At 40.7% G+C, this 19,026-nt stretch overlaps 1 protein-coding gene across 9 annotated transcripts in view; it reads right to left on the bottom strand.

The window, feature by feature from the left end:
- Positions 1-19,026, bottom strand: part of LOC149845205 (DNAse I-like superfamily protein) — a 184,252-nt gene that overhangs the window by 148,284 nt on the left and 16,942 nt on the right. For all 9 annotated transcript variants that reach the window (XR_016430180.1, XR_016430179.1, XM_089995602.1 and 6 more), the window contains exon 3: positions 11,540-11,580. Coding sequence is in view for 7 of the 9 variants with exons in the window: in XM_089995602.1 (XP_089851728.1) it covers positions 11,540-11,580 (41 nt within the window). In the remaining 2 variants the exon portion in view is untranslated. The remainder of the gene's footprint in view (positions 1-11,539; positions 11,581-19,026) is intronic.

The following is a 19,026-nucleotide window of genomic DNA, read 5'->3' as shown; positions in this document are numbered from 1 at the left end:
CTCATCAAAAAAATTTTCGTTTCGGTCCTGAAACTGATATGGACAAGCAGAAGATCTCTTCTCGCCCTTCCCAACACCACTAGATGATTCATGCTCCAAATTGTACAAAGAATCGTCATCGTCATCAGAATTATCGTGATCATAGCTTGAGATGGTCATTAATGAAGCAAAGAACATGCAAATATATCTGCATCATAAAAGTATCAGAATCAACCTAAAACACTTAAAAAAAGCTATTATTAACAGTAAATAATGGAGAGTGAAGAACACAAAGCATGGGGATGTAAACAAAAGACTAAGCTAAAAAAGGGGGGGAAATTACGTGCAATCTTACTATCACTGAACTAAATACTCAAACAGGCACTTCAAGTTCTAATAAGAAACAAGCAACATAAATAACTGAGAATATAGAGAGAGAGAATAGTTTGATTGAACTGCTAAATCAGATCAAGAACATATAAATCCAGTTTTCTTTCAGGACTCCACTAAAGTTCAATACCCGACTCATTGGGAAATTCTCCAAGTACCCATCAACTTAATTTTGCACAAATGGAGAACATTAAAGTGCTACCAGCCTTGGCAAACATTGATCTCTGAGACAATAGACTTAGAACTGAGGTTCTAAATCATTACGGTTATCTTCTTCATGATAATGTTCATTTACTATTTGTACCAGCTCACATCCTCCAGCAGCTCTCAGCCTCTCACTGTACGTCGGACTGAAGAAATAGCTTTTAAAATGTGGGAACAGCACACTCAAATGCTCTCCAATAAAACAATAATATTGCATATTATACCCGTTATACACCAATTAGCAAAAAAATTATTCATCAGTGTAGAATAGTTAAGATCATTAAAACCATCAACAATATCATGTTATCTCTAATGATACTTCCACCCCATCCGGTGCACTGATTTTCTTTGCCAACTGATGAAGTATAAAATGAACTTCCACATACACTATCACCATCATATCATAAACAACTGAAGAGTTAAATAAGAAGCTACAACACATAATGGCCAATGCAAATTAACAATCCAGCAGCCAGCTATATCAGAAAAGTTTTGTGACGAATGCATACCATCTGTTTAGATAAGAAGTTAATATTACATTTCTTACGCTATCAATAGACTAGTATCATGGAGACAATAAAAAACAACCCACTGCTTCATGCAGAATGAATAAAAAAAACGGCTGCGATAATGAATCAGAAACTAAAAAAACTACAAACAAACCCTTGATCTACAGGAACAAAAAAACCCTTGATAGTTATGAGAAATAGACGAGTCAAAAACCACAGTGGTTGTCAACATCGTCTGAAAAAAGGGAGAAAGGGGGGAGGACATAGGGCCACCCTCTGTCCCTATCGCCCACTGTGAGGAAAAGAGGGGGCGGAAGATAGAGGGTGTTCCTCTGTCTCCACCCGGCACCAGCACCAGCACCATGAAGAAAATAGTCATTGCCTCAATTTTCCATATTTTTTTGTTTTTATTTTTATTATTTTTTTCTTTTGACCACACTCGGTTTGGGTCACACCCAGATCAAGTTGGTCTGGGTGCAAACCCGCCAGACCTGGACTGAGTGGCCTTGGTCGACTCAGTCTGGTTCAGAGTCTTCAGAGTTCAGACCCACACCAAGTTGGTCAGTGGTCTTTAAATGGCTAAGACAAAGGTCATGACCTCTGTCCGTGGACTCTCTCTTCCTCTCTCATGGCTGCTGGTGGCTGAGGCAAGGGCACCCCCCATGTTTCGCACTTCTTCTTCATGGTGCTGGTGCTGGTGCCGGGTGGAGACAGAGGAACCCTGATATACACCCTGAAAAAAAAACCCTGCGATAGATCTACACCGAGAGTGTTGCTGACTGGAGGGGAGCTCGCACGACAGAGAGATAGAGAGAGTGACAGAGCGTGAGAGAGGGGGATAGCGTACCTGAAGGTGAACATCTTCATCTTCGGAAGTCGGTGGAGGCCACCGGAATTTTTTGAGGTCGCCGGAACTCGGAGCTCGCCGAAAACTCGAGAGAGACTGAGAGAGAGAGAGAGAGAGAGAGGAGTCGGAACGCGTGAAAAAACAAAACCCTAAGCCCCTTTTGATTTTATTTTTTCACGGGTTTTATAAAATACCCATTTTAACCTCGGTAAAAAATATATTCATGTTTAAAAAAAAAAAAATTTAAGGGCAAACACGACCTTTCCATAATAGCGTCCCCCTTTAAAGGGGTACGCGTCCCCCTTTAAAGGGATACGCGTACCCCTTTAAAGGGGGACGCGCTTCCCTTTAAAGGGGTACGCGTACCACTTTAAAGAGGTACGCGTACCCCTTTAAAGAGGTACGCGTACCCCTTTAAAGGGGGACGCGCTTCCCTTTAAAGGGGGACGCGCTTCCTCAATTGAACCTGCGCTTCCCCTCGCGTTTCGGAAGCGCTGCGTTTCGCGCTTCCGAAACGCGTCCCGGGGAAGCGCGCTTCCCCTATTCTATAGGCGTTTCCGGTAACTCTGCTATGGATCCACTTTGCAATGGGTTGCGGGTCCAAACTTGTGGACCCTAGTAATCAGGTGAACATGCACCGGGTCCCGGGTTCGGACCCGAGTCATGTCCCCTGTAGCAGGTAGGTTACGAAAAAATATATATTTTAATTTAAAGGCAAGAAAGCTCTTGGACCCAGGTTGAACCCGACCCGGATCCATAACCCGATAGGGTTTTTAAAACCCTATATCGGGCTGCAGGGTTTTAAAAAAAGGGAACAGCAAGAATCGTGCCTAGGGCACGATTCCTGCTGCTACCAGATAGGAAGGAAGAGGGGTGGGGTCGGCTGGCGTAACCGATCCCCACCCATCTTGCATGAAGGGGGGGGGGGGGGGGGGGGGGGGGGGGGTCGGCAATAAAAAGGGAGATGGAAGAGGGGGTCTCACCCTCTTCCCTCATCTTTCTCTTTCTCCCTTCCCTCGTTTCTCTCTTTCCGCGTCTCTCTCTTTCTCTCTTCCCTCGTCCCTCTCTCTTTCGGTCTATGTGGGAGTGCTTTGGGGAGGTGGAGGTCGCCGGAAAACAGCAGCCATCAACAGCCACCGCGGCTACGGTGGGTACCCCTGTCACAGCAGCCGCAAGGGACGCGACTGCAACCTTCGATCGCCGGAGAGTTCGCCGGAAAATTCTTCAAAAAAGGTACGGGCTCTCTCTTTTGAAATCGGGTGAGAAAGGGGGTATAAACTGGATCTTATGTAAAAAATTTGGGGAAATCTCATTTTGATATTCTGTGGTTTTTGGCTTTCGGTGGGACGAATCACAGGGAGTTAAAGTGCGAGTTTTTCACGTGCTCCTTGAGAAGGAGTTATTTTCAGCAAGCAAGGGAAGTTTCAGCTCGAATGGGTTAGGGTTTCAGGATGGCTTTTTGAAACCATTAAGAATCGGGTTCCTGGGTGTAAAACTGATTTTTAAATTAGAGCGGTGATTTAATATAAGTTGGGTATCAATTGTTTTGTTGGGAGTTCATGATTAGGTTATGAATACATTGATTTTCCTTGTTGTATGATGTCCAAATTTGTGGATTTACCCTGATTCCAATTTAAAGCTATTCAGATTTTTTTTAGCATGTCTCAATATACTTGTATGGGTTCACGATTTGAGGTGTTTCAACATACTAAAACCTTATTTGTTTGTTCACCTGTTAGTTTGAATCCCTTGTTGCATAATGGACTTAGGGTACGTATGAGTAAGGTCTGCCAAGAATGTGATGTAATGGGATACACACATGGTAGGATCCTGTTATGACAGGATATACTGATTCTTTTTATTTCATGTATTCGGTACAAAGCGTGATCTGTGGTTTTGGTAATGGAGAGATTGTTGTCATAAGCTCTATACCCTAGCAAGTTACAGTGACTGTTTCATCTAGATATGCATGTTTATCATACTTAATGAGCATCCGTAGGATTTAAATTATGCCTTCTTGCTAATACCTTCATTTTATTGTTTAAGATGCATATAGATCTATTTATCATCTTCATATGGGGGGGTTCTATTATAACTATGAGTGGTCCAGTAGGTGTTATTTAACACAAGCATGTAATTAAAGTGATTCTGAACTTTTGTCAATGGTTATATACATTTACGTGGAGTTTTGAGGGGATTTCCTTGTCTAATTATGCATAAGCATCCTTCATGTTCTGAAATTTTTCTTTGGTCTTTATGTTGGTTGTGTGCCAAACCCAGCTGATCGGGTTGGCTGGGTCATTGCTTCTCAAATAAGACTACATTACACCTGTGTTAGTCCAGCTTTGCATGGTTATATTGTTCTTTTTATAAATATTCATGTGTAAGTGGTCATTTGCTTCATAATTGTTAAATTTCTTAGTAGCATAAGGGATTTATGTCATGCATCCTGTCATACCTATTTACAAGGTGATTAAGAGGCATATGGACGTGCAAAGATTGTTAGGAATACACCCATGTAATCTGTATGACACAAACGTTAGGGGTGTTATCATAATTTAGCTAAACATGTAAATGTTTTCGGTTGTTATCATGCAGGCTGTTTGCCAAGGCTTAAACTAAAATATTTTAGGCTGAGTTAGATTAGCTTGTGTAAGGTTCAGTTCTTGAAATCTTCATATTTATGCTTACCTGATATTCAGACCTATGTGTGTAAGAGCATGACATGTTTTGTTTCCCTGCACCTCACACATTAAGCTAAAATCAAAGTATTTGCTGCAAAGCTACCTCTTATGCATATCGCATACTAACTTGATGTATTGACACGTGCACCACCACTTGAAGGTTCACATGCTGATTAAGATGTGTAATTCCATCAAAGTGTGTATGTGACATGAACATGTATGTTAAAGCATGCATTGACATGAATGCATAGGCTAAATAAAATCATACATGGGATATGAGCATGTGTATGGAATGAAAGCATTTAATGGAAGCATGCATCTTTAACTTGTATATGTGCGAACTCATGCATATGTTTATAAATTTATTGTTTTATGCTCCAAAAATTTGTATACACGAATGAGCACTGAAAAGCATGTGAAAAATAATGCGTGGAGGCACGCGATTGATGATTTTTGCTTATGAATGCATTGATGGCCAATTGGATCATCAGGGGCTGGGTGAGCCTCGAGAACCAGTTGTTCTCTGATTTAGTTATTTTGATGCATTACAACAAATCAAAGGTGATATTAATGTTTTACTGCACTGTTCTATGTTGTCATGGCCGGTGGTCCCGTGAAAAGCTTAGCATGCTGATGTGCAAGCATATGTTATTAATTTTGCATGTAAATTTGCAAGTGTAAAAGAAATGAATTAATAACCAGATAAAAGAAAATAAAGAACAGTGTAATTCACTTTCTCCTTGATGTCCCTGCTTTAGCGTGGGAATCTTGGATATTGCGGTTTAGGGGAAACCGTGAGGATACAAAAACTCCGTGTGCGTTTTGTTGCTCCTGAACCCGATATTGAGGTTCTTCTCCTGGCCACGATTTTAGGGAGAATCTGCCACTTTACCTGGGAGTGGTGTGTTTGTCACAGCTGTGAGTTTGTTTTGGTATACCAAGAAAGTGGCGCCAGTGGATGCTGTTTTCCCTGGTGTCCCCGACTTTGGATGCTGTTTTCCAAGGTTCCGATGGATGGTGTTGTTTCCTGATATCGGTCGAGGGCTAAGTGTGGAACCCGGTAATAAAATACAAATTGTGTGTTAAGCTGCCCCGGGAACCTTACTTGACCTCGGGGACTGTACCCGTTTGGTGTATCTGCGGGCAATGGTAAATTAAAAAGAGGAACTTAAAGATTGTGTGCATTTAATAAGACATGCATATGGAAAGAAGAAAGCTTAAATGAAAGATAATAAATGGTCCATGCATTGCACATAAACCATGCATATTCTTGCTCTGCATTAGTTCATGCATGTTTACCTATTTATTTGGTTGTTATACATTGATCATTGCATGATGCTAATCTCCCTTACATTCAAATGTCTTTATTGATTAAACTATAATCACGGTTACTCACTTAGTGTTCCCTCATGCTTATTGTTTATTTTATTGTTGCATAACTGGTTAATTGCCTTATAATTTGGTTATAATTGTATCCTTCTAAAATATTACATGGATCTTATTTATGCTCTTTTTCTTATTTGATTAATTAGGGAAACCTGTACGCAGAATTCTTCGAATTTCTGACCCTCTTATTTTATTGGTTTTTCCCAGACACAGGTGATCAGTGAAATAGACTCGCTTCTGAGGGGATACGAGGGCCACATTTGTTTCAGACGGCTTCACTTACGGACAGCGTGGCTCTATTTGTGTTTTCTTTTAGTTCTTCTTATTTCCTGCAAATTTGATATTTCACTTTTGACATTAAATATGACTTTTATTGATTCATTAATAAAATAGTTCAGTTGGTTGGTTATGAATGATAAATGTAAGTTGGTTTGTGGTGTGTGGTTATCCAACTGAAATTGGAACTGTAGGGACCCCAGGTCTCTGGGAAGTTTTCCGCGACTCTAAAAAAAAAAAAACCGCATTTTTCAAAGGTATGAGTTGGGGTCGTTACAGAAGGTATTTGTGTTTGAGTTTTATATGCTAAAGCTTTGGAGTTTGGAGCATACTTGTGCATGTGCTTGATGAATTGCTTGAGCGACTGATTGTGGTTAGTTTGAATCATATGTTGGAGATCGCATGTTGTGTTTGAAGTGGAATATTGATTTGTGCTTGCTAGGGTGAATAGCATTGCTTGTTGTGCTAGTGCACACTAAGTGTTTGATGGATTGTCTAGGCAAGTAGTTTGTGTTCGAGTAAGTAAAGCACATTGTATGTGTTTGGACACGTAGGAGCAATCCCAAAAAAAAAATGGGCTTATTTGAGTTCCTGGTTGGGAGATACGACCTCTGCAAGTCGACCTAGAATTTCTGTCTCAACAGAAATTCTGTGTAGGCTGCACGGTTTTGTAAAATTTATTTCTTTCAATATATTCAAGATTTATGATTGAGATTTTTATGTGTGTTAGTTCGTATACTGAAGAACACATAAAAATCTTGTGTGTTGATTCATTATGGTTTGAGAATTAAAAATCACGCAATATAGTTCCAGAACCTAAAATTTCTGAAAAGCAATCCGTCAAAAAACATAAATAGACTACAATGTATGATTTTTAATTCTCTGCGGGAAAGAAGTTTAGTTCTGATTTTTTTAGAGTTGACTAATGTTTCTTTGGAAAATTCGAACCGAGCAAGGTTGTTCTGTGAACAGAAAATAGTCGGTGGTTCTAGAATTTTTATTTCCTAATCCGAAATGAGTTTAAGTCAGGGTTTCTTCCTGTAGACAACTAACATATATATGTATTTACAGTAAAAATTTCAGAATTTATTTCATTCGGTGCAATGCATGACAGAATTTAAACTGACAAACAAAAATTTTGTTTTTACAGTTTTGCATGTAAATTGTTTTGGCCTAATTGCATATGATGTGTTGAATTGCATGCATGTGAGGGTTCTATGTGTGGACCAAATCTTGTTTGTGCAACATGATGGTAATGTATAGCATGATGTGATGTTATATATGTACTTGTGATGATCATGTGTAGCATGTAGTTATGATATGTGGTTTGTAAATGCCGCATGATGTGAAATGTTTGCTTATGTGCATAAAACGGTTCAAGTGAGGAACCACATTTTTATTGTGACTTATGGTTGAGCTACATGTTAGCCTAAGTGAGGTTATGTAATAGTGCATTAGTTATGTAATAATCATGTAGATGCATTATTTATGTTGTGTTATGATGCGTATGATTAATTGCACTTGTTAGCACACAATGGTACACTGTTACGATCGAGCTGGAATTGGCCAATCAAATGATGCATGATGATGTGCATGTTTGAGCCAATATGGAGTTCATATAGCATGATGATGTGCTATAAATATTGTGGATCCAGATGTGTTATGGGTGATGAGAACAATGAATATTTAAGAAGTAAAAGATGCTTAAACAATGTACTTAATTTCTCCTTGGTTGCCCTCCGTGTGTCGTAGGATCTTTGGAAGGATGATGTTGTGGGAGACAGCGTGGTACTAAACTTCGTAGTATTGTTTTCTCCAAAAACCTGATATTGAGGTCCATGTTTCCAACCACGGCAGTAGAAGACGTTTTCACCATTTTGGCCTGGGGTCGGAGAGGGTTGGCTTCACCTGTTAGCGTATTGGTATACCAAGAAGTGGCATCAGAGGGTATGGATGCCCTTGTCGTCCCGACATCCGGGTGTAGATGTCCCGATGTTCCAGCTAGGGTGAGGATGCCCGACGTCAGTCGAGGTACATGTGTGGGACTCAGTTAATAAAATGCAATTGTGTGTGGTTAAAATACTCTAAGAACTACCTTGGACTTCAGGATTTTGCCAGTGACAGTACCCACCGAGGGGTCAAGAGGAAACTTTATTTGCAAGTGGTATGCACATGCATTCAAAAGCAAGTGTCAACAATAAGATAAAAGCTACTCATGCAATTTGCATTGGTTCATGCATCGTATACGCATTGATTCTTGTATCATGTGATAATGAAAGTATGTTAAAATTCGTTTGTGTGCAAGCATATTTAAATTGTTATATATGCATGAATGTTTTCTAAAATATATGTTTGATTTATGCTTTATCCTTTACTGATGGGTAATGTGAGATTTCGTACGAGAACTATGAGTTTTTACCCGTTAATTTAACATGTTTTAGATGGTGAGGCTCAGACTTAACTAAGCAATGTGATGGCAGAACTGGCTAGATGGAGATTGTGTGATTTATGATTGGTGGTTGGGTTCTAAACGTTTGGGATTGATTTAAACTTGTGAACTAAAAGTTAAAGTTTATTAAGTTTAATTATGGTTTAAATCGTTTTCATTTTAAATTGTGGTTTCAAATGAATGGTTAGTGTGATGGTAAGTAAATATGTGATAGACCTCAGATCCATGAGATGTTTTCCACATTGAAAAAAAAATTGTATTTTGTTTTTGTTTTGACAAAGGGATCTTCTCTTTGGTGTCTCTTTTTCGAACTCATTTCTAGTGGGCTAATAAAAGATAGCATTTGCGCACAAGCTGACTCCCTAGAGCTTATTCCGGTTGGAGCAAGACCGTAAATTAATCCTGGCGTCATTCACTTAAAAATATATATATATTTTCGAGGGTGAATTTGGGGTCGTTACACAAATCATTGGTGGGTTGGTAGATTCATTTTCTACTACTTTGGAAACCTGATCCAAATGGTACTTTTTTGTATTTCAAATGCTCCATACAATATCTAAATCTTTGGGTGTCCCTTTAATGGTTTTTGACAGTGCTATTTAGTTTGAGAAATTCCAAAAATCCATTCCATTGCTCAGAAGCTACAACAGCCTTTTTATCTGCACCACAATAGCCCTTTGGTTAGGTATTGAAGAAACATTACCTGCAGAAAAATTCTAACTTTAGTTGGATGTGTGTGTGTTTGTTAGTGTGCACCTCCACACACATATTTTTAGACATTCGGATAGCATATCCTCTGTACCAGCACCCGTTTGACATAGAAATTTAGCTTATTCTCATTTAGATTAAGCTAGTAGTATAAAAGCACAATCATTAGCTTTAAAAGTCTATTAACTCAACCAAGTTTCAATATCCACACTAGAGTCACTTTACACAACAAAACTACGTGGAAACAGCACCATCCTTGGAGTAAATGAATGCTCCTAACAAGCTGTAAGAAAACTCTTCACTACTTTTAGCCCATGGTATGGTGAGATGGACAGACATTTATCCCACAGCAGCTGGTCATTTGGCTTGTTGATCTCTCACTTCAAACAACCCCTTGTACCCTTTCTATCAATCAATTAAATAGCCATCTAATCTTTATAGATTTGCAAGAAATTAAAATCCTTCCTACACATATATGCCACACTTAAATTGGGATTTTCTGTCAATCAGAAAATTCTATGCACTAAAATAGATAAGAGCATGTAATGTGTGCACGCACACACACACATGCCCACATGCACATACAAGCAAAGGCGCACACACGCATACACCCATACACATCTAGGCGGATATTTACATTTAATTATCTCATTGAAAACAGTGGTTTTTCATCATCACCTTTGCAGGTTGGAGATAAGAAAAAGAGCTTATTCATTAGTTCAAGTGTGTTTATTGAAAGAATCGCTCTCATTTTGCTTGAAGAATCTCCTATGCCAATGTATCGAGCACACAAATCCTCCATTCAAAACAGCTATGTCACATGGGTACGGGTACGGAGGGTACGACACGGCAATTTCAAAAAATAAGGGTACGGGGACACGGATATATATATATATATATATATAAGATAGAGGGTTTGGATATGGATCTATATTAAGATCCATATCCAAACCTACCTTATAAAAAGGGAAGGGCGTAACTCTCTCTCTCTCTCTCTCTCTCTCTCTCTCTCTCTCTCTCTCTCTCTCTACAGCGGGAAGAAGAAGAAAAGGAGGAGCGGAGGTAGGTTATCTCTCATTTTTTTCTCCCTCTTTCTCTCTCTCATTTTTGCTCTTTCTCTCTCTCAGGGTTTCTCTCTCTCTCTCTCTCTCTCTCTCTCTCTCTCTCTCTCTCTCTCTCTCTCTCTCTCTCTCTCCGCCGAGGGTGAGAAGGAAAGGGTTTTGAGTCTCCCTCTCTCTATATTTCTTCCTCTTTCTTTTTTTTTCTTCTTCTTCCTTCTCTTCTTCTTCTTCCTTGTCTTTCGCTCGAGAAACAAAAAAAAAAGTCGGATTGGGTCAAAGTTGGACCGGACCTGGACCAGAACATACTCGTGCTGCGTCCGGTACCAGCACCCATGTCAAGCCGTGTCGACATGGGTACGGCTGCCAATACGGTATGTCTATGTGACAGAGCATAACAAGCATCATGCTTCTACACAAATAAAAGAATAGTGCTAATAGCTTTGCACTAGGTCAATAATAGCAATTATATATGTGCTAGCTGTCATCCTATGCAGTATTTATGCAAACACAACCAAGGGAAAATCAGTTTATTTTCACTTTAAATATGTGTTCATGAAACTATGAACGAGGAATCACATATTTTCGCCATTAGACAAATATGTAATTCATGTAAATGCAACCAATAGGCCATTACATGACAATAAGCAAGCTATTTAACTTTACAGGAGACCAACATTATCTGCATAAGCAAGCCTGCACTCCCAGGATCAAACAATAGCTAGAATGTTGTTTCATGAGCAATTCTTGTAATAGACTACCAAGTTGACATTATGATTGGAAAATGCAGGCACACAAGATATAAATCACAGAGTGAAGAAATAGAAAGAGGAAGTTAAATGGTTAACTAAGGATTTTTGTACCTAAATTCAGAAAATATAGATACTATTCTCATTTCTCAGTTTGCAATTCCATTGACAATCAAGTACAGATATCATCAATGTGTAATTATTGTCACCATATGAATTAATCATAGATGCATGCCATGCCCTTGACATGTATTAGTTGTTTAAAACAGCATGCAACAATCAAGTGTGAAAATAGATTACCTGGGCCAGAATGTTATATGAAACAATGCGGATAAGAGATCCTGTCACATAGCATTTGAAAAGATTCTCAATTCAGACCCACTTAACAGCAAGTCTCAAAAAGTTTTAAGAACGTATAGAATGATAAAGAAGAGAGGCATAAGAACTCTGAAATGTTGGCTGCATATAAAGTTATAAAGAGATCGTAGCATGAACATCATGATGCAAACTAAAAAGCATTAGGAAGTAAATTAGACATGAAAGAGTTCCAACATTGTTCTAATGAAAAACGGCTTAATATCACCGATAATATCCTATCAGGTTTTTCTAAATGGTGTTCACCTGTTAGAATATCTTATGTAAGGACGCCAACTGACCCTCGTAAAAATAGTTACATTTTATTTTTTAAACAATTGCGAAAACTCACCCAAGAATCCAGGGCATCACAGATTTAATATACCAAACCACAAATCATACCGTGCATTGAATCAAATGAAGAAATAAATCAAACTTTATTTATTTATCAAAAAGTCAAATATGTCAAACATTAAAAAAAAATCGTTTATATAAATATCATGCGAGTCATCTTGTCAAAAACCAAAAACCAGTCACAACTCTCATAGCCTCCAGCTAGCCAGCCTAAGACATCACTGAGCATCCAAAACAGTTTTAAGAAAACGAGTAAGAACTAAAGTCCTCATAAGAATTTTTCTAAAAATCCAAACAGTAAAGAAAATAGCATAAACAAATTCACGCATAAATTTCAGAATTATTAAATTATTTATCAAAGTTGTTTTTGCATGCATGTCCCTATTAAATGCACACAAATTTAATTTTCACATTAACTTAAAGTCACGAATACTCAAAACGGACACAAATTTCTGAAGTTCAAGTTAGGTTCTCAGTTGTAACTTAACACACAATTTGTATTTCATAACCGGGTTCCACACTTGTCCCTCAATCGACAGAAATCCTCACCTTCCATCAAAGCATTAGGAATCATCACCTAATGTTTAGACATCAATGAAAATCCTCCACCATTGACGTCACTTTCTTGTCTTGGTATACCAATAACTACAGCTGAGTCAACAACACCCCCAGGCAAAGTGGTTAAATCTCTCTAAAACCGTGGTTGGGAGGTGAACCACCACATCTGTAACACCCCAAAATCCCGAACTTGTAAACTTTTAGAAAAAAATTGAAACTTTACAATCAATCTTTTTTCATAATTTAAAATGGTAGTTAAGTGAAAAACAATGTTTGAAAGAACAAGTCAGCGAACCTTGAGCGCATTACAGGCGAACATTCCCTTACACAATTGATTTGTATCGCCATACAATCATTGAAACCACATAGATTCAAAAAAAGGTTTTTGATAATTAAAGTTTAAACAAAATGAAGTATTTCAAAAGAAACCCTTATACAAAATCACAAAACTTGCTCAAGAGTGAAATAACAAAGAGAGAGTGGGTTCTTGATATCATCACGTCATCGCACCATCACCTGCTGCATCAACCTAATCATCATCTATATCCCATAAAACGGATTTGACTTATAAAAGCCTGATAGGTGCATAGATATCAAAAATCAGAATATGCATTATTTCACATATAGTTTCAGAATAAGTAAAAATGAGCACGGTAATCTCGTTTCGATAATTATTGACCTGTGAGTGCGCACAGGATAAACGTAGAAACAACTGAGACTGTTCCGAGGGTTTATTATTCTTATATATTTTAGCACTCTGGACAACTAGCTGAGTCTGCTCCTAAGGGAATGGCCTATTGACCGATAGAGAATTCCTAAGAGGCATAAATGGCAAGGGATGCATCTGAACATCTGCAAAAGCCAATGAGATCTACCACCTAGGACAATATTTGGCAGCCCAGTCCCCTAACCCCGATGACCAGGGACACCGAGTCATTGCTACTCGATGAGCGTAGTTGTTAACAACTTGTCCATCAGAGTTTTTGAAGCATCTCATTCTCTGTCTTGAGAGAACCAAAGAGACGAATGGGTATATCAAGTGTTATTTGAACTGACGACTCATTCTACATGCTAACCAAATCAAGCATCTTGCTTGTGAAGGCGATAATCTCCATTTATGTGATTTTTTTAATCACCATACATTTTCACATTACGAGGTTACCCTAAACCTCCAGTCCAATCATCATCGTACTAACATGTCATGCATGTTTGATAGTACCACTACGATGAGAAAGATATTGATTTCTCAAAAAGAAACCTAGACAACATTTGAAAATTTCAATATCTTGTGCCTTAGGCTGGAAAATATCCGAGTCATCCCGGATACAAAAAAAAATGACCTGACGTATGTATCACCAAAGGCCATGTAGTCGAGGCCTTTTTGTTATGTTGGTTCCAGAAGAAAACTCAGATGTGAATATGTTAAAAGTATTCTGACATTGTTCTCATATGCAATTTTCCCCTACCTCGGAGATAGTCCGAATCTCTGACGATTCTGAGCGTAGGTTCTTAAAGGTGCATGCCTCGATAAGCGTGTCTCATCCGTTGTGCCTATACAAAGCACTAAAAAAAAGGATTTTATTGTGATGCATAAAGAATGATGTAACAAACTTAATTTAACAGAATAAGTGATGTTTGTGTCGCAGGGCTTGAACCCGAACCCAGTTCGAGTCGACCGGACTGAGTCGGGCTCGATGCTAGTCGAGCTCAGCCTAGTTGTGCCTGTCAAGGCAGCCCGAGGGAAGGCTGGCAGGGTCCCACTGAGCTGGCTCAGTGAAATTGAGTCAGACTCGGCGTATCCGAGGTGAAACACAAACCATGAGGCGGTTGCGACAATGGCAGCGGGGCCCACCATGCTTTCACTGTGCTAAAGGCAACAGTCGTGGGGCCCACCCGACTTGGTGGTGGCGACGGTTCGAGAGCCGCTCGACTACCATAAAAGCGGAAGAGGCAGGCGCCTGCCTTTCGACCAACAGAGGAGGAAGGGGGAGGGTGAGTCAGCTGTCAGGACAGCCAAAGACGGAAAAAAGGGGGCATGTCTGGGTCATAAGGTGGTTGGGCCACTGCCAGCCCTTGGCCGAGCCGGGCTCGGTTGGACACAACCGTGCCAGTCTCGGTTGGACTCGATCCTAAAAAAAGGGAAAACCCGAGTTGGGCTCGATTTTAATCGAGCTCAGCTCAGTCGAGCCTACCCTGCGTGGTTGGGCCACTGTCGTAGGTATTGGCCAGCCCACAACCGAGCCAGGCTTGGTTCCTATCCAAGAGAGGAAGAAAGGCAGGAGGGAAAAAAATGGGAGGACAGGAACAGTGGCGCCTGTCTCCCAACCAAATGAGTAGGGGGGAAAAGGGAAGAGGGCTAGCACAGAGCCGAAGGCCCCTGCCCGCCACTGGTGGCGAGGCAGAGGCGGAAACAAGGGAAAGGTGACGGTAGGAGGGGAAGGAGTGGGCCGCCCCACCAGAAAAAGGGCAACAACAGCCTTTGGCTGCTGCTGGTGGCTCTGGGTTGCCGACGAGAAAAGAAAACAGGAAGAGAGAGGGCGGCACCCGAGGGGTGTCGCAGCTCCTCATCGTGGAGCAAGAAAGAGAGAGCAGAGAGATTAAGAGTGAGAGGACTTATCGGTGAGCTCTAGCGAGAGGAGGTATGCAAAGGGGAGAGAGACGACGAGCTCCTGCATGGAGGTTCCAGCGAGGTTAGCAGAGAAGAGAGAGGTGGGGTGGGGGGTTTAGCAGGGAGAGAGAGAAAGAGAGAGAGAGAGATTCGAGGAGAGACGAGGGTCGGGGGGTGTCGGGTTTATTTTCCGACAAGGGAGAGCGACGGAAGGGAGTCGAGGGTGTCGGGTTTTGTAAAAAAAAAAAACCCTCCCCGGGGGGTTTAAATAGACCAACGGGGGGGGGGGGGGTCAACATCTTGGATCCAATCCATTTTTTTTAAAAACCCTATAAATTTACAGAGTTTACATTCTACCCCTCTTAAAAGAATTTCGTTCTCAAAATTTCCTTCAAAGGTTATCTGCAAGTATCGTAATCTAAGTTAATCGGGGTCAACGAGGATGCACATACTCTATGTGTAAACCCAAACCCATAAGCTCTTAAAGTGATCAAGACAACTCACAATGAGTTCTTGGGAAAAGCTTTGGGCTAACCACTTGGTTGAACAAAATTTATACGTGATTTCATTGATTTAATTTTGTTTGACAAAATTCGCAATGTTACCGTATCAATAAAAAAGTCTTAACCTATAACTATTTGAGTATCTACTTACTATTTTCTACTTGTTCGGTCATGGTGGCATAGACACGGCCTGCCACTACTTTTTGCGGTTGTTGCTGAGGTTGTTGTTGTTGTTGTTGTTGTTGTTGTTGTTGCTACTGAGCTTCACATGTGGTTCGTCTTTGTCAATCTGTCATCTTCTTGTGACATTCTCAGGCGTAATGCCTCATTTTTCCGCAATATAGATAGCCTCCAGTGTCTCGGGGGCATGGTTGTCCAATATGAACATAGTTGCAGTGATTGATTTTGTTGTTGTTGTGGCTCGATTCCTCTATCTTGATTTTGCTTCTTGAATGGGGGTCTTTGCATCTTCCCATCAACAGGTTGTCGTTTGTTGCCCCCACCATTACCAGAAAACTTTTTGTCTTGTCTACCCTTAACTCGCTACCAATCATCGTTTAAAATGGTGGTTGTCGCAACAGGTGCAGAGAAAGTTCAGGGCATATTGGTCAGGACCCGATGACGGAGTCATTACTTGAGTCTCCAAATGAATTTTTCGGCCTGCTCGCGATCATCTTCGAATAGGCTGGAGCAGTATCGTTCCAAGTTCTGAAATCTCGTGCTGTAATCCACCAGACTTGAGTTACCTTGGCATAACTCCAGGAATTCTATCTTATTTTTGTCTCGTGCATGTGAGGGAAAATAGTTTGCTAGAAAGGCTTCATGGAAAACTTCCCAAGGAATAATTGTCGCTTTGGGGAAATGGATACCCTGGGTCGCGTCCCACCATTTTTGGGCGTTGTCCTTAAGCCTATAAATACCGAAAACAGTTTTTTTTCTCTATAGGTACCAACAGTACTTGAAAAGCTCGATCGGTCTCCTCGACCCAGTTTTCGACAAGCTCAGGATCAGCCTTGCCAGTGAAGGTCAGAGGATCTAGTTTCAAAAAAAAATCATAAGTGATTATGCCTTGATGATGGTTTGCCTCAGTAATTGCAGACTCAACATGAACTTGACTTTGAATTGTGTTGGCCAGGGTGGTGAGGGAATCCATGACAAATCCCCGTTGTTCAGACCATTCGTCAAGTGATTCGCCATTTATACTTTGTGTCATACTTTATTCACACCAAAGGACAGGTAAGTCGGGATTTAAAGTAATTATGGTAAACAAGTAAAACAATATTTATTTATATAATACAAAACACTTTACAAAAACCCAGCTCCGTTGATTGATTTTACAAAAGGTTAAAACCTGTCGAATAAGAGTTCACCGACTCTACAAAAAGCACTAAAATCCTTACATTGTCTACGCCCCCTAAGAATGGTTTGAGTACTGCCTAACACTGCTCCTCGCAATACTCGTGTGCCTAACCTTGTGTGGAGGAGAGGGGGGTAAGGTCGGAGTGCAGTAGGTGATCCAAGCACGTAGGGGGACATTGGCGTATAATGTGGTGAGTTTGGCGAGTAGTTGGGCGGCCTGTCGCCTCGTGTCCCCATTGAGTCTGTTGAGTGTTCAACCAGTCCAAGTATAACAGGAGAACCTCTTACGGATGAAGCTTCATCCTCAAAGCCTTGCGCGGCCAGCTACCTCTTGTCATGACCCTGTTTAAGATGGCATTCTTCCACAGAATGGCCTACCTCACCACAGAAGATACAATTAACAGGATCTCGAGGGCACATTTGACCCGGGTGAGCTTGATAGCATTGACGACATTTCATCATGTTACCAGATCGTCCTAGGTTGGTGTTTTCCTAAGTCAACCTATCCACCCTATGATTCATGTTTTGGACAATCGTTCAAAGTTGTTCACGGTGGAGAAAAGAAAACAGGAAGAGGGAGGACGGCACCCGAGGGGTGCCACAGCTCCTCACGGTGGAGCAAGAGAGAGAGAGGAGAGAGATTGAGAGAGAGAGGAGGTAAGCAAAGAGGAGAGAGACTCATGGCGAGCTCTCGCGTGGAGGTTTCGGCGAGGTTAGCAGAGAAGAGCGAGGCGGAGCAGGGGGTTTAGCAGGGAGAGAGAGAGAGAGAGAGAGAGGGAGAGAGAGAGAGATTCGAGGAAAGATGAAGGTCGAGGGGGTGTCGGGTTTGTTTTTCGACGAGGGAGAGAGATGTGAGGGAGTCGAGGGTGTCGGGTTTTGTAAAAAAAGACCCCCCCTGGGGGGTTTAAATAGACCAACAGGGGGAGGGGGGCGAGATGTCGATTAGTTAGTCGACATCCGACCCTGATCCAATCCTTTTTTTTTAAACCACTATAAATTTATAGAGTTTACAATATCGAGTTCAGGGGCACAATCGCACACGGAGTTTTAGTATACTCACGGTCTCCCATGACCGCCATCCAAGATTTCCATATTGTGGAAGGGACATCAAGGAAGAGATTAATGATAAAGTGGTGTTTTGGGTCTGGATATCATATCAGACCCGAATCCACCTGTATAGCTTTTATATACAACTTTATATTGTTTTATTTCATTCTGGGTCTGGATATTATACCAGACCCGGACCCATATTGTACATATTAATATACCCTCTTTAGGTCACGATTTCACATATTGAAATCGTGACAGCCGCAACCCCTTTCTTCTTCTATTCCTTTTCTCTTTCTCAACGCAGTTCCTGTGAAGATTCTAACATGGTATCAGAGCCAAGGTCCATCTAGGGTTGAAGAGGCTTCCGAAGGTGCAACCGATCGACCAAAGATTTGAGGTCTCCACTATCTCCTGCCTTCTACTCTTCTTCGGTTCTTTTTCTCGTTCCTCCACCTCTTTTCTATTCTCTTGCTAGTGAATTCACGTCCCACGAGGGTCTGATATTCACGTGAACCCTTGTTCATGCAAACCCTAAGTGTCGCAAAAGGGAAATTCTACTAAAGTTGATTCACGTAACGACATGAATCACTGAAGTTGATTCACTCGTTCACGTGAATCGACCCACCTTTTCACTCACGATTCATCCTTTCCTCTTTTCGCCTGTATTTTCAAACCTGGTGCACCAGATGTGTTTCACTTCTTGTGCATTCCCCTCTACGTATTCAGATCTGAGAAATTAAGCCCTCTTTGTTGTTCGTATTTGCTGAGTGACAATAGTTTGTTTTTAATCCGATTCTCACCTCTTTTTTAAGTGTCTCATCTTTAAAATAAGTCTCCTCTCACTGTCGCAGGTGGTACCCACATTTTTATCTGAAAAACACTTAGTATATTCAGATTAATTTTTTGTTCCATGTGTGAAAATTTTCAACTTTCATTACGTTAATCTCCAATCTTATAAAAGTGTAAGAGAAAACTTATTTCTGATTCCCTTTAAATCTGAC

The sequence above is a fragment of the Nuphar pumila genome, chromosome 2 (genome assembly GCF_984573655.1).
Source record: "Nuphar pumila chromosome 2, dmNupPumi1.hap1.1, whole genome shotgun sequence".
NCBI lineage: Eukaryota > Viridiplantae > Streptophyta > Magnoliopsida > Nymphaeales > Nymphaeaceae > Nuphar > Nuphar pumila.
The sequence above is the reverse complement of the archived record's forward strand: the minus strand, read 5'-3'. Positions and strand labels throughout refer to the sequence as shown.